The sequence below is a fragment of the Macaca thibetana genome, chromosome 18, assembly GCF_024542745.1.
Source record: "Macaca thibetana thibetana isolate TM-01 chromosome 18, ASM2454274v1, whole genome shotgun sequence".
Lineage (NCBI taxonomy): Eukaryota > Metazoa > Chordata > Mammalia > Primates > Cercopithecidae > Macaca > Macaca thibetana.
Window position 1 is genome coordinate 10,880,925 of NC_065595.1, and position 16,598 is coordinate 10,897,522.

General features: G+C 35.5%; 1 protein-coding gene across 8 annotated transcripts in view; it reads right to left on the reverse strand.

Moving 5' to 3' along the window:
- The window catches only part of CCDC102B (coiled-coil domain containing 102B), a 375,607-nt gene that overhangs the window by 72,945 nt on the left and 286,064 nt on the right, over window positions 1–16,598 (reverse strand). For 6 of the 8 annotated variants that reach the window (XM_050768124.1, XM_050768121.1, XM_050768119.1 and 3 more), the window contains one exon: window positions 4,185–4,355. The exons of 1 other annotated variant lie outside the window; for it this stretch is intronic. In XM_050768124.1, coding sequence (XP_050624081.1) covers window positions 4,185–4,355 — 171 coding nt within the window. Of the gene's footprint in view, window positions 1–4,062; window positions 4,356–16,598 lie in introns of those variants that run through there. One more of the 8 variants, XM_050768122.1, reaches the window with a different exon arrangement.

Consider the following 16,598-nt stretch of genomic DNA (forward strand, 5'->3'; position numbering starts at 1 on the left):
ATACATTATAATATGCATGTGAGTTAATGGTGCTTTGAGTCTTCTATGGTAATCAATTGATTTGATTAGAGGTACAGAAAATTATAAGGTGTTGTGTGTTAAATATATATTTCAATACACCTATTTCTAGACTTCAAATGTGAAATATACCCAATTACTTTTCCCTACGATACTATGATTCCTAAAGATTCTGTTGGAAAGCAGCACGCATTCCATTTGCCAAACAAGTTATTGGACCATGCCTCCATTCATGCTCGGGAAATATATTCCTCCCACAGCAAAGAACAGCAAATATTTTCTCTCTCTCTCTCTCTCTCTCTCACACACACATACACACACTCTCATTCACATACAGTATAATGTAGGCCACTCACTTGGTCACAAACTGTGTTTCTCCCTTCTTCACTTGAAATTTTTTACCCCCTCATCAAGGTACGCAAGCAAGGTTCCAAACACGGCATTAGCCTCAAAGTTCAATGACACTATAGTTCTCCGGAATGCCTACAAATATTTTAAAAATGTAATTACTTATAGGAAGATTCAGCAGGCTATTTTTTTCCTTCAAATAAATGTAGAATACACCAAAAAAAAAAAAAAAAACCCTCATGATTATCTTCACATCGAATCTCAGTATATATGCCTGTTCGTGCTCTAGAGATCTATGTACTAAATAAAGCAAGTACTGCCCCGCACCACTCCCCCAACACACACACATGCTTGCCCAATATACTATTGTGAAACTAGGACAGAAAAATTTCTAGAAAAGGTTCCATATAAAAAGTGGAAATAGAAAACATTCATGGAATCTACTTGGTAGATGTTGCAAGGGCACCTATACTGACCATGGAACATATTCCCGTATTTGGCCTGGGTTCTTCTCCCTGAAAATAACTGCCAGGTCTATAGTTTCTATGTTCCTTAGCTCTACTCTCTAGAAGGTCCTGCTAGTGTTATTAGATACTGTGGCCATATCTGAACTTGCCATTGGAGAATATTCTCTCCCAGGGAGTTGAGAGCATGCTCAGCTGGCTTCATTCTCATGGAAGTTTGGAGGAACAAAGGATTATGTTAATCTTGAGAAATGAGTCTATTTTAGCCCAGACTAGAAGCTCACTCACCAGTATAATATTCATTAATGACTTAGTAATCTTTTTTTCCCCTACTTGATTCCAATAAATTTCATAGGTCAATATTCACATCAGTAAATTTAGGAACATTTCTCTATCTTTCAGGTAGTTACAGTTACCTTGAATTATAAAATGTTCTGGTAGAGTCACAGTCTTATTCTCTTCTCCCTACACTATTTTTGTTCAGCATAAATAATTTACAGGAAACAAATAGATTCAGAGCTTTAGCATTAGGTTTGATGATTTGGTCCTTGCCACAAAGTTCAATTTTAGTAGACATTTATTGTTCAAAACCATCCTAATTTATATATTTTACCTTTTGGATGGAAATCAGGTGGTCTTACAACTCTTACAATTAGGAAGTCACAGAACTACTTAAATTTCTATATTACCTTATATACCTCTTTGAAAACTTGATAATTCTTTTCTGAGTTCACCTTTTTTTAAGCATTTGCCAAATGCACCAATATCAAAAAAGGAATATTAGTTCATATCTTTTCACCTAAAAATCACAAGGTCATTCTGCAAATTACTGGCTTTCCAGTGTATTACAGGAAACTAATGTATCGAATGTTAGATTCCATCATTCCAGACTTAATTTTCTCACCACCTACTTTTTATTTTACAAAGGTATTTCTTTTTTTTTATCTGTATAAATATACGGGGTGCAAGTGTAATGTTGTTACATGGGTGTATTGCACAGTGGTGAAGTCAGGACTTTCAGTGTATCCATCACCGGAATAATGGACATTTTACCCTTCAAGTAATTTCTTATCATTTACTCTCTTTCCTCCCCACCTTTCCGAGTCGCCACTGTCTGTCATTCTGCTCTCTATCTCGATGTGTACACATTATTTATCTCCATCTGGTAAGTCAGAATATGTGGTGTTTGTCTTTCTGTGTCTGAGCGCTTTCTGTTAAAAAAAAAAAAAAAAAGAACTCCAGCTTCATCTATGTTGTTGCAAAAGACATGGTTTCATTCGTGTTTGTAGGTGAATAGTACTCCATTGTGTAAATAGATCACATTTTTAATCCACTCCTCCATTGATGGGCACAATCCATTGAGGTTGATTCTCTATGGCTGCTATTGGGAGTAGTGCTATAATAAACATACAGGTGCAGGTATCTTTTTTGATATAATGATTTTTTTTTCCTTTAGGTAAATATCCAGGAGTAGGATTTCCGGTTAAAATAGTAGTTCTATTCTCAGTTCTTTGAAAAATCTGCATATTGTTTTCATTAGAGGTTGTTCTTGTATTGGAGCAATGTCATCTATTTTAATATATTTTTTTTAATTATTGTAATGACCATACCAGTCAGCATCAACTAAGTTTTTGCTTTGTTTTGTTTTGTTTGTAGCAACAAACAACTCCAAATCTCAGTGGCTTCTGACAATAAACATGACTTTCTACTCGTATAGATTCCATTTTGGGTCAGCAAAGGCTTAGCTTTATGCTCTCTTAATTTCAGAATCGCTGAGAGAATCATGCCACGACGTGGTGGCCTCAGGACGTGCGACATGACAGAAAATACGTATTTTTTTTAAAAAAAGAAACACGCCAGAGTCCTGTGTTCCCTCTCAAAGCTTCTGAAGGTGCTGGCATGCACAGTTCCTTCACATAAGGCACAGGCAAAGCAAAAATCACATGACCAAGCCTGACACTGAAGATGTGGGAAATATAATCCTATATGGAGGAACAAATAATGTTATCCTCCTTAAGACCGCAGCTCATTATTTAAATTGCACAATTACATTGTGAATCAGATCTGTAGGGACTAGCACTTCATTAGTCCACGAACCCTAGAAGAAATTATTTCCTTACCAATAGTTTAGTCTCAAATGACATCTTAAAGCCTGTATTGACAAAAAATAAAGATTTTTTCACCATCATCACCACCACCCCACCCCCTACAACAAATACTAGCATGTTAAAATTATTCACAAAATAATGGCTAAAATAAAATAAAAAACTTAAAATCACATTCTTGAACCTTCCTACTATATTCCCCTTCCAACTTTACTCGTCCACCATCCAGCCCCACCACGCATGAATATCATTAGAAAGTACATCTATATCTTCATAAAAAGAGACATAGCAAGGATGATACGCCTGCCAAGAGCCCCTAGCAAGCACAGAGGACAGTGTGTGAGCCTCATTTGTGGAATGATTGATTCTGTTTCCATATAATGTTATTAGAGAAGAAAATCCAGTTTGCTTGATTGGAATTGTTTTTACTAAAAACAAATTCTCAAAATGTGGAGTATGTTTGATTTTTAAATTACTCCATGGAAAAATAATTCAGCTGTTTATTTTTTTTATTTCCAACTGTTTTGCATTATATAGAAACAGTCTTTTTAACCAGGGAACTATGGTTTTTGCCTGAATAGTTGTCCAACAGGAGCAGAGACAGTGACTGGAAAACCATGTGAAAGAATGCTACTGTGGGTGACAGTTCCACAATCATAGTGACATTCGAGACTGTGTTTATTTAAAAAAAAAACAAAAACAAATTTGTTGTTTGTAACTGCAGCTGCAATCACCCCCACAGTTGTAAATGTGTGCTGTTAAGATATTACACCGAGATATCTATCTTCCAAGAACTTCTAAAATATTCTATAAACCGTTATTGAGTTGACCTAACAAAACAAAATGAAATACCTAGATTCTTTTGAACACTAAAGAGCGCTGAAAAAATATATAATATATAATAATATGTATCATACTTGTTGATATAGATGCTTAAATCTTAAAACACCCAAGCTTTAATGATACTGTGCCCATATTTAAACACACACACACGCACACGCATGTGCACACAAGATCATGCTAAAGTATTGACACTATAGAGCACTCATAAAACATACTATTACCACCACAAACATGTGCACATTGTCTGTGTAATCTTATTTCTTTCTTAACTCTTTTAAAATTGATTTAAGATATGAATATTTATATTCCCATTAATGCCATATGTTAATAAGAGAGACAATCTTTAGATGTGCTCTAAAATACTATTTAGAAGCTATTCAGTACGTGTTCACTTATAAAGTAGTACCTCATCTTCTTTCTGGTTGAGTCCCTGCTTTAGTTCTTCCACTTGTAATCTTAGTTTCTTTACTTCTGCCTCATTTTGATCCACTCGGTTGTTTGCATGAGTCAGTTCTGCAATATTTGCCTGGTATTGTCTGCTTAGTTTATAGTAGGCATGTTGAAGGTTCAATAATTCCTTTCAAAGGAAAACAAAAAATTACATTATTTACAGTCTACTCTGATAAAATCAGAAGAATGGCAACTTCTTTTGACAAAAGAGAAAAACATTTTAGGAAGAATTTAGATGAGCCATCTTCTAAATGAAATCATCTTCATTTGGAATTCTACATTTCTGTAATCAAATATTATAATTAGTATATGACTATCAATGAAAGATATGTGACTAAATACAATACACTCTATGTTGTTTTCTAAATGATCTATTTTGCACCTTATACAAAAGTAGTTTTTATATAACCTTCCCCCAAAAGGAAATCACATAACCATAAACAAAAAAATATAAATACATGCAAAAAAAGTGTTCATCCTGATCACCCACTAACTCAGCAGCTGCTAAAAGTTTGCACACTACATGATTTAATTATTTTCTGAAGAAAATAGGTTTTGTGAGGCTGTGGTCATGTCGTCACCGGCCACAACTTCTGAAACCACATGAACCAGGCTCAGAAACCTGCAGTAAGGACCCGTCATGGGTAAAGAAATATATTAATATATCACAGGGTGATTGGACTGCAAATCAATCTTGTTATAATTAATACCATACACTATATAAATTAACAGGTTACAATAATTATCCTCAGATTATTAATATCATTTCTCATTTTTAGTTAAAATTCGCAGTGTAAAATTAATTGTACTATCATTATAGAAAACATCTTTATTGGGCCGGGCACGGTGCCTCACGCCTGTGATCCTAGCACTTCGGGTGGCCGAGGTGGGAGGATCACGAGGTCAGGAGATCGAGACCATCCAGATAACATGGTGAAACCCCATCTCTACTAAAAAAAAAATACAAAAAATTCGCCGGGCTTGGTGGTGGGTGCCTGTAGTCCCAGCTACTCGGGAGGCTGAGGCGGGAGAATGGCATGAACCCCAGAGGTGGAGCTTGCAGTGAACCAAGATGGTGCCACTGCACGCCAGCCTGGGTGACAGAGCGAGGCTCCATCTCAAAAAAACAAAAAACAAAACAAAACAAAATATATTAAAACTATAAAGAAAAAGTTAGCCTCTGGTTCTTCATAACGTTATAATATTGTAGGAAAACCCAAGGATATTTCTTTGGTTTCCTAAAACACACTGTCATATTACTTTATATACAAAAATCACAAATAGGCAATCATAAAAAAATGCATTGGTAATTATCTTAGGATGTCTAGGTAGAAATTGAAAGTGGAATTATTTTCACATTTCAAATCATCAGTAATACTAATGATGAATTCATGATCCAAAACTTAAAAATAGCCATAAAATATTGGAAAATAAATGTGGATGTGGTGTTTTTCTCTTAATCAAAACTTTAGGGGAAGTTTTACTAAGTATGATCCCAAATCATGAGATCACAAAATGATAAATTCAATCACAGTAAGTATATAATTTGCATATAACAAAATATATTTAGTATCTCTCAAATTAGGGGCACATCATTTTGAATTTATGTAACATTTTTGACCTGACAAAATTACAGATATTATAGAAAATTATAGTGGCAGCCAGGGCTTAAGGACAGGGTAGGAGGAGGGTAAGGTAGATGTGAAGGTAGCTTAAAAGGAACCTTGTGATGAGAATGTTCTCATCACAATCTGGGCATAAGGGACGCCCAGATCTGTCTGCATTATTTTATACAACTACATATGAATCTAAAAATATCAAAAATAAAAAGCTTAATTGAAAAAATCAAGATGCCTTCAGACTGGCAAAGGCTAAGTATGGTAAGATAATCTGCCAGTAAAATGTGGAGAAATAAGGATTCATTTATGGGGAAACACGGGCAATATTTTTTAATTAAAAATGCACATAAAGTCAGACCCAGCCGTTGTATTTCCAGGAATGTATTCCACAGACATACGCATAGTTGTATGAAATGTTGTGATTATGAGAATATTTGTTGCAGCATTGTTTTGTTGTTGCTGGTGTTTGCAGTAAATGCTGGAAACTAAATGTCCGTGAAATTAGCCTGATTAAGAAAAACCATTAAACCGTTAAATATAATATGGCAGCCTTTTATATATTCATATGGAGAGATCTCCAAAATGTTAAAGCAAAATGCAAAACTGTGTGAAGTGTATGGTATTAGAAGAAACAAGCTGATATAAAGCGACTTTTGACCTGACACAATTGATAAGTTGCAGGCTCTTAGTCTCTGTGAATCCCAGCTTTCCGAAGTCCCGAAGAGGTGGGGTGAGGGTGTGGATACAGGGCAGGACCTGGCAGAGAAAATGCTGGTCCTCACTCTCAGGGAACAGGGAGTTTGAATGAAAGAGAAAGCCCCCCATGCCTATCAACTATTGCCTGTCTCAAGAATGTCCACCTCCTAGTAGAGGTCCACGCTCCCAGTTTTCCACTGAAAACAGGAGCGTCAAATGAAGGGGACATTTTTAGTTTCTGTCCTGCAAATCCTGCCCCTTCATTCCATAGGAGTCAAAATCACAACCATTGATATTTAAACCTTAATGATGCCAACAGGCAGCTGGAAACAGACAGATTTGGCTTGGGCAGCTAGACAGGATACTCAAAGTGGTTTTCTGGGTAAGCTTGCCCTGTCACTTCAATCGCTTCACAGTAACACTGTCATTTATGCACCATCACTGAGTTTGCTATATTATACCACACATCACATTTAAAATGCAAAGAGATTTCTCATTTCTTCTCTTCAGAATGCAATTTTCAAATGTCAAGTTCTATACCATATTCTTTTACAAAGAAACATGTAATAGGGAGCACAATTCTATTATTTGGAACAACAATGGAACATTTAAAAAAAGATCTTTCTTGATCTGTCAGCATAAAGAATTTGCTGCACAAATAATTCAGAACTTAATGGGAAAGTGATAACTTTGCAAGTTGATGGCTTTCTCTCCGGCATTTTGCACCTACAATCACTTACATGACTTTGTGCTTTAGCAACATTATTTCTTATTAATGCTTTGTCATTAGGTGTGTAAAATTTACTTAGATTGATTTAAAAGGAGTAAGCAAAAAGCCTTCAGTGTTCATACAAGGATAGAGGAAGGAACGAACAAAAGGAAGGAAGGAAAGGCATCTCTATTTGTCAATGCGAATTCTACCCCGGTCATATGCCATTTTTATAAGCAGAGCCCTGGCATTCACGTTCTACAGTTTGGCCATTTGCTCAGAGAATATCAACTTATTCTCAGGCCTAGGAGGTACCTATGTATTTGTGAAACTATATTCTCAGTAAGTCATACCCAAGCCAGCAGCAACGGCATCACTTGGGAACTTCATTCAAGACCTACTGAATCTGAAACTCAGGGACTCGAGCCCAGAAGCTGTGGGTTTAACAAGTCCGCAAGGTGTTTCTGATTCACCATAAAGTTTGAGAACCATTGGTATAAGCCAATTCTAATAAGCTTTCCTCTTGCCAGTGACTATGTTAGAAAAGTGGATGTAACTTAGCTGCACAATGAGAAAAGAGAAAAAGTATCCTTGAGTGGGAAATAATTTTTTAGAAATGTTTATCACTTAAAAATATGCAAGGAGGATACGTGCGCCTTGAGTTACAACAACAATCTGAGGGGAGTCCTGCTTACACCTGGGGTTGGTAGACCCTTGGTATTTTTTGTTACGTGAGAAAATATATCCAATTATATTTAGAGCCAAACTCATAGCTCAACATATTCTAATTGTGTTCGTAGAGTGCCTCAATAAAGGTAAGAATTGGATTTCACTTTAAGGAGAAAAATACATTGCTTCCTTAATGCAAAGATATTTTAAAAATCAGTCTAAATTGATAAAATCAGTTTAAAGTGATTTTTAAAGTATCAGCTTAAAGTGATTTAAAAACAAAATCAGTTTAAAGGCATTAATGTTTTCCAGGTACCTACCCTATGAGAAATTCTTCACATACCCTCTCTCTCTAAATCCACATGACAATCCTGTGTTAGAGGTAATATTTTTCCTACTTAGTCTCAGAGAGCTATGCAAATTGCTTATGGCCAACCTAACTAAAATTAATCCTACATTTTCATTTTACCAAAACAATATCACAGAGCTGGCGTTCATCTTGTTATCAGGAGGACTTATCTTTAAGATTTGACAAGTTATTTGACATTTTGATCCATTAATTCATGTCCTCTCTATTTTACTTTCAAGGGAAGAGATGGATTTCTTCTTTATTTCTCAAAGCAGGCTGTGCACAGTGGCTAATGCTTGTAATCCCAGAACTTTGGGAGGCTGAGGCGGGTGGATCCCCCCCAGAGGTCAGGAGTTTGAGACCAGCCTGGTAAACATGGTGAAACACTGTCTCTACTAAAAATACAAAAAAAAAAAAAAAAAAAAAAAAGCCAGGTGTGGTGGCATGTGCCTGTAGTCCCAACTACTTTGGAGGCTGAGGCAGGGAATCGCTTGAACCCAGGCGGAGGAGGTTACAGTGAGCTGAGATCCTGCCACTGCCCTCCAGCAAGGCAACAGAGCAAGACTCGATCTCTAAATAAATAAATAAATAAATAAATCTCAAAGCTATGGCCTTTGCTACTATCCATTCATTTCCGTTAATTTTGTGATAGAAAAGTGATGGGAATCTCCTCACACACTCACTTTGTTCTTTCCATACATGTTACAGTAAATAGTGAAGGTATATAGGATCATACAGTATAATCCAATGAATATGTTAGATGCTATTATTATCTAAAATTGCAGTATCTTTTATAACTTGCATATAGATGTATGATTGGAAAGCATCCAAAATGAATCCTAATTTGAAGATTTAGTGGTTTGCATTTGAAAAGAGAATTAGGTAGATAGTAATATCTATATGTACTTCAGAGCAAGCTTATTCTAATATGCTGTAATGATAAAAAAATACATAATTACTGTGCTATATATTCATATTCTGGAAGAGAAAAATCTGAACAGAAAATATGTATAAAAATATACAGTAATAAAGATTATTTGTCAGCATGTAATCCTCTGTAAATCTAAATCTATGCAACTGATAGTACATATAATTCACAGTTCTTTTATAAGCAGATCTCTATGATTTCAGATCTTGATATAGAAAAGAAACATATAAAATGTGTTTGTGTATATATTTTTAATAGAGTAATACAGTATTAGTTTCTCATATAGATTGAATCAGTTTCCAAAGATGTGAAATATTTGATGGAATGCTTTAAATTATATATATTGTTATGGCATTAGTTTATTTTGTTATATGTAAGGATATTGCTTTCTATCTAGAATTAATTGTACATATAATACATCAACTACTGAAGATTGAGTTTAGTCATAGCAAGCTAAAAAAATATATTTTCTTATACCTTAAAATGACATAAGGAGAATCTGGTAAATATAAATCAAATCAGTTTATATGTATCTCATTGAAGGAAAAACAAAACATCATACAGGAAATTTAAAAGTACTATTATATATGTTATTTCTATCCATTCAAATTTTTAATACATAGAAATTTATAAATTTCTGCATCTATAATATCAAATATGTGTATTAATAATATACTGATCTGTAGATAACATATAATTCATCATATAACACATAGTTCAACTATATTTAAGAGAAAAAACAGTATGGAAAATTGGAAATAACTTGCTCATGGTCCGTTGAAGCCTTGTTATACACTCACCACAAGTAATAATGCTATCAACAAGGGCAGATTTTCTCTTCTCAAAAGTTGACCCAGATACATTGGATTGTTATAACAATCAAATGCATCTACTTAAATACATTAAAGTCACAATACCACTCAAGTTAAACACATTATAATTTTTGTACTACCTACCCGTTTTTAAGATAATTCTCACTATACCAAATTCCTACCTCAGAAAATACAGAAACCAAAGGAACATGTATCTTCAACAAGAATAAATTCAATGTTATTCATAAACATTTATGATACATGGTGACAGATGATAGCTTTAAAATAAGAGCATTTTATTCATCTTAATTGGCATATTTAGTGGGTCCACTTAACATCTTATGTGTTAAATATAGTGTGATTTAGTATTGTCTATAGTGTTGATATAATATCATTCATTCCACAAGCATTCACTAAATGTCTACCATGTGCCAATGACTGTGCTATGCATTTTACGTATAAAAGTGAACAAGTTAGATATGCTCTCTAACCTTGTAAAGCTTAGAATAGATTTAAAAACCATCAGATAAGGATATTTGTCAATTGTGACAATTACCAAAAAATGCTCATGATTTTTTAAGATAGAGAATAATTAATGAGGGGTAGAAGAGAAGCAGGAAAAATCAAGTGACAGGAAGTTTCTGTCCTGTGCCTCTGAGATACCAGTTCTGTATGGAAGGACGTATTTCACTAGCTGCTGGAAAAACGGTCTCACAACAGCTCTTCACCGACAGCTCTTTCCTCTTGGCTGCAAAGAGACTCCTTACCAAGTCCACACCTACTTCCTGGGGCAGTGATCATTTTAGAAGTATAAAGGACTGTTGCTACCCCAACTTGGGACAGGTCCAAAGGTCCATCCCAGCTTCAGAAGTACCCCAAGGATCAGCTGAGGTCCCATAATCACAGCCCTCCCAGTCCTACTTCTCCCTCTGACCTGGGCTGCTTGGTTCTCCCCACAGCTAATGTACTACCTAGTACACTTCCTGCATGTTGGTATCTCCAAGATCCGCTTCCCAGGTAACAGGCTTCAGCATCTGGTGTCCCTGGCTGTCACTTTAGAATATCTGCCCTGCAGAATGAAATTTCCTGGCAAAAGTCAGTCCATGGATGGAAAATAGATGATGGAAACTTTACTGAGAAAGTAATGTATAAAACTGTGTGAATCCACAATATCGTACTCTGTAAATTAGAGTTAGTTTTGGATCTCTATATGTAACAATGCTTGAATATGTGTAAAGTGAGTAGAGTAATTAGAAGCCTAAAAAATTCAAAATCAAATTTTGGAGTATGTCTTTGTATTTATTCAATGCCACAGATAAGTAGGCAAATGATCAAAAATATTTGTTGAGCATCCACTAATGTTTTATCTAGTCAGTTATGTAAACGTTCCCAATTACATTCAAGTATTGAGAAAATATAGAAAAAAAATCAACAAATTTTATCTTATTTCTAAGTTCTACTTTCCCCATCTGTAAAAGCGCATCTAAAAGCAACTTCACAAAATTGTACCGTTAAGTGATCTATATGTACATCGCTTCATGATACGAGAATTAAGTATAGCAGGAGATTGACTGCCTAGAAGGGACTGTTTTATGTGTTCATTTTGATCAGATGCAATCATAAGCATAGGTATCAGGTCCAGAGTAGACCAAGCATCTCAACAAATGCAATCAGGGATGGGGATCCTTTCACCTTTCTTCTCTGCCATCCTCAGGTCATATGTGCTCTTTGTCCTTTGCCTGCTATTTTATAATCACAAAGTAACTGCCAAATTTTGCTGCACAGAGAGTTGAGGAGAAGCAGCAAAGATAAAAGTTGTTTCTCCTAATGAGATTTGTGTCCGTTTGTTGATAAGACAATCTCCTGATACTATACATGGGAAAACATGATAAAGAGAAAAACATTGCACATAAGAATGAAAAAGTTATGATCATTTAAATGATACATACATAAAAGACACGGTTTAAACAAGATAATTTTTCTTTTTATTTGAAAAAATACTAATTTATTCTTTTAAATTATGAGACCATAATATTATTTGTTTCTTGTTATTTGACAACTGCTATTTATTTTTATCATGTTCCGGAGTTAATTTGATAGACCTAAAACACTATCTTTGTGGGGAAAAAAAATATTTAGAGACAGATGTCTGGGGGAGTATATTCTTCCTTACACATTTTTTTATGGACAGACTTCCGTTAGAAAGTGAAAGACTGGAAAATAGCATTGGATGACAAGATGACATGGAGTTGACTTATTTGAGGGAGAAGGGTATTGCAGGTAGGTGGGAGGACCCTTCTAACAGATTTTTAAGCATTATGTATTGAGGAGAAGGGGGAAGAGCATCAGATGATTTGGTTGTGGGCAGACAGGGTAAAGATCTTAAAATCCCGGTATAGAGTTTGAATCTAATTTTTACTTAAATGTTTGGAGAAGGCATGGAAAGTAAAGGAAAACATTGATCGAGAGAGTGAAGTATACATCGTTTCTGAAAACAAACAAACAAACAAACAACCAAAACACTTTCATCTCACTTAAAGAGGTAATGACAGTAATAGAGAACTAGCGAAGAATTACAATAAAGTTGATTCAGTTACAATATTTTCATCTGTGATTAACAGGAAAAAGACAGGCAAAATTCAAGAAATGTTTTTGTCTTACATGATAAATCTAAGGTTAGAGTGGCTTCATGGTTGTTAATTTGGCAGTTCAGTAACCCTGCTAAGGACTGGGTTCATATTTCAATGTTGAGAACGGTGGTTGCCTGCATTATTTTTCACAAACATTTGGCGCTCATCCTGAGAGTATGATTATACAGCCCCTGCTGCTGAAATCAGGCATGGCCATGTGAATATCTTTGGCCAAGGAAATACAGGAGAAGGGATGTTTGTGGTCTCCAGGCAGCTGAAGAGTACCATTCACCACGCCCTCTTTTCTGCCTCTACAATTGTATCAAAATGTACACTTGCATCCCTCTGTCACTTTGTGGCACTGGAAGACACGTGGGTGGGCAAGAAATAACTTTTTTTTGAAGCCATCTTGATTTTCAGGTCTATTGTTGCTATAGCACAATCCAGCTTGTTCAAGCTGGTGCAGTGTTCTCAGTGTTGTTGTTTTAATAGTTTCACTAAGTGTGAAAAAAATTCACTAGTTCTCCAGGACTTCACTTTATGTCTAAATGGCTAAAGTTGTGTCATATGTTAATGTTTAAACCCATCTGTGATCAGGAAAACATACCTACTAAATAAATTACTCTAATAATTAGGTCTTGGGCCTAAGAATGGAGCCTTTAATAATGAAGTGCAAGGGGGCCATTAAGAGAGGGAAAATATATGAAAAATTAGACTTGTATCACGACAGGGAAACTGGAAAAGGAGATGAATAGTAATCAACTGAGAATGTCTATTATCTGAGATATCATTTCTCCTTTCTTCTCTTCTTTCCTTCCTTTCCTCATTTCATCCATTCATTCATCCAACTAATATTTATTGGTAATCAGCAATGTAACAATGATAAGCACCAAGGACAGAGATAGGAAATTGAGACGGCCAGGTGGGAAGGGGTCCCCAAAGAAACTCCATCCAGCCTGTACCCTGGGGTGGAGCCACAGTAGTTCACACTGTTTGCAGCGGGGAGGAGCCTGATCCCTTCTCTACCTGGGTAAACCTGGTATTTAATCTGTGATGTGGGAAGCACACTAGCAGGATTCTGGCTTTGCAGAGAGTCCCTGATTCTTTTTTTTTTTTTTTTTTCTTTTTGTCCAATAAAACCCATTTTTCTCACCCTTTAAATTGTCTGTGGGTCTAATTTTTCATGGTCATGTGACAAGGAGCCCATCTTTAGCTGAACTAAGGAAGTCCGTCCTACAAGAAAATCAACCTGTAATCTAGTTTGCAGGAAAAAACAATAGCAAACAACAACAACAGTAACAAATCAGTAGGTACTCTACTTGGAAAGGATTGTGTTAGAGGTAAGTTAAAGAAGAGGTACACAAAGCAGCTAACAGCATGGGAAATGATGACAATATTTCCTAGAGAAAGGAACATTGGATCTGAAATTTGAAATATGAGTAAAAGTTGTGATAAAAGGAATGATTGAGAGGAAGTATCTCCAGGCAGAAATAGTAGCACATGCCAAGACCAAAAGTAAGAAAGAGCATGATGTATTGAGAGGGGCCTGAACTGCAGTGCATGTGGAGTGTGTGTGTGCATTGGCTTGCCTCACATGGCCATGAACTTATTAGTAGAACACTTACATGTAGTGGAAAGGATTAGCTAAAATACAAATAAAATACTGTATCACCATATCTAAATATATCACCAATATTTCACCAGACATTAAGATCCCACAGTATGAAAAAAATCAAAATAGAGGTATCGCAATTCTATTTTCATATATAAAAATCTTATGTACTTTGCTTACAAATAAACTAGTTTTTTACAAATGTAAAATTTGAATTTCCAAATTTGATGCTGCAGGTTCCCTGACTATAAAAATAGGGTCAAAAGTAAGTATCTCTGAGGGTCATTCTCTTGTTAAAATTCTAATAACTTATATAATCCTTTAACATATTATCTGTAAAACAGGACTTTACTCTGTTATAACAATTGCAAATGGAAATGAGAGGACAAATGGGAAGACTATACTGATAATGTCTCTGACTAGTTTGCTCAAGAGCCGTGAGTCCAATGAGATACCATCTCACACCAGTTAGAATGGCGATCATTAAAAAGTCAGGAAACAACAGGTGCTGGAGAGGATGTGGAGAAATAGGAACACTTTTACACTGTTGGTGGGATTGTAAACTAGTTCAACCATTATGGAAAACAGTATGGCGATTCCTCAAGGATCTAGAACTAGATGTACCATATGACCCAGCCATCCCATTACTGGGTATATACCCAAAGGATTATAAACTATGCTGCTATAAAGACACATGCACACGTATGTTTATTGCAGCACTATTCACAATAGCAAAGACTTGGAATCAACCCAAATGTCCATCATTGACAGATTGGATTAAGAAAATGTGGCACATATACACGATGGAATACTATGCAGCCATAAAAAAGGATGAGTTTGAGTCCTTTGTAGGGAGTTGGATGCAGCTGGAATCCATCATTCTTAGCAAACTATCACAAGAACAGAAAACCAAACACCGCATGTTCTCACTCATAGGTGGGAACTGAACAATGAGATCACTCGGACTCAGGAAGGGGAACATCACACACCGGGGCCTATCATGGGGAGGGGGGAGGGGGGAGGGATTGCATTGGGAGTTATACCCGATGTAAATGACGAGTTGATGGGTGCAGCACACCAACAGGGCACAAGTATACATATGTAACAAACCTGCACGTTATGCACATGTACCCTAGAACTTAAAGTATAATAATAATAAATTTAAAAAAAAAAAAAAAAAAAAAAAAAAAAAAAAGAGCCGTGAGTCATACTCTGTATGTGTGTGTGTGTAATATTTATCTCTGGGACTAAGGCATTTATATATATGTATGTGTATATATGTGTGTGTCTATACATGTGTATATATGTACATAGTCATATCACTAATGGAATACTTTTTAAGAATAAATAGGCTATTCTAGGTTAGAACAAATGCAGATCTAGTTTTATAATACACACTGCATTTCACCCCAGAAGAAATCAAGACATCCATGATTATGAAGATTCATTTTTACTATATTTATTGTAGAAAATAATAACACCCATCTCAAAAGGCCATTGGGCATGGTAAATGCATTTAAAAAAAATATCTGATAAAGTAACTAACACATAATACCATGTTCATAATGCTTTTTATACATACATTTGTTGTTTTATACATAGCTAATTAATATTGTTGTTATTACCATAAGAATAAACTATCCTCTTATACTCTGATCATTGGCTGCACACAGCCCTTGGAGGGACTCAGAAAGAAACATAGGTAATAGACATTCCTTATGTGAAAGTTCTTTGTTCATTACATGGAGTTTCCTTTGATACATTTCTTTTCTACAATTCCCAGAGAGCTTGTACTATATCAATAGGAAAGAAATGAATGCCTTTTCTCCACTCTCAAGCAAGTCTACCTGCTATAGTCATTCAAAAACAGATGTGAGTTTATGTCATATTGATAAATACACTGTTTGATTCTAGTGATACATGTGAACAAAATGAACAAAATAGTCACTGTTTCTATTCTCTAGACCAAGTATTAGATGCAGACAGCTGGAAATAAGATAAACAGAGTTAGGAGAATCTAAGGGTAAGTAGAATAGAGGCATATTTGAAGGCAACATAAGACAGAGAAGAGTGACTTGGGAAGTCTTAGATATTCATTGGTCATAAAACCCCAGAACTTTGCTGCTTTTTTTTTTTTAACAACTACAACAACAAACAGAGGTTTGCTCTGTCACTCACACTGGAGTGCAGTGGCACAATCTCGGCTCATAGCAACCTCTTTTTCCCAGGTTCAAGGGACTCTCATAACTCAGCCTCTTGAGTAGCTGGGATTACAGGCATGCACCACCGTACTGGGCTATTTTTTTTTCTTTTACCATTTTCAGTAGAGACTGGGTTTCACTGTTT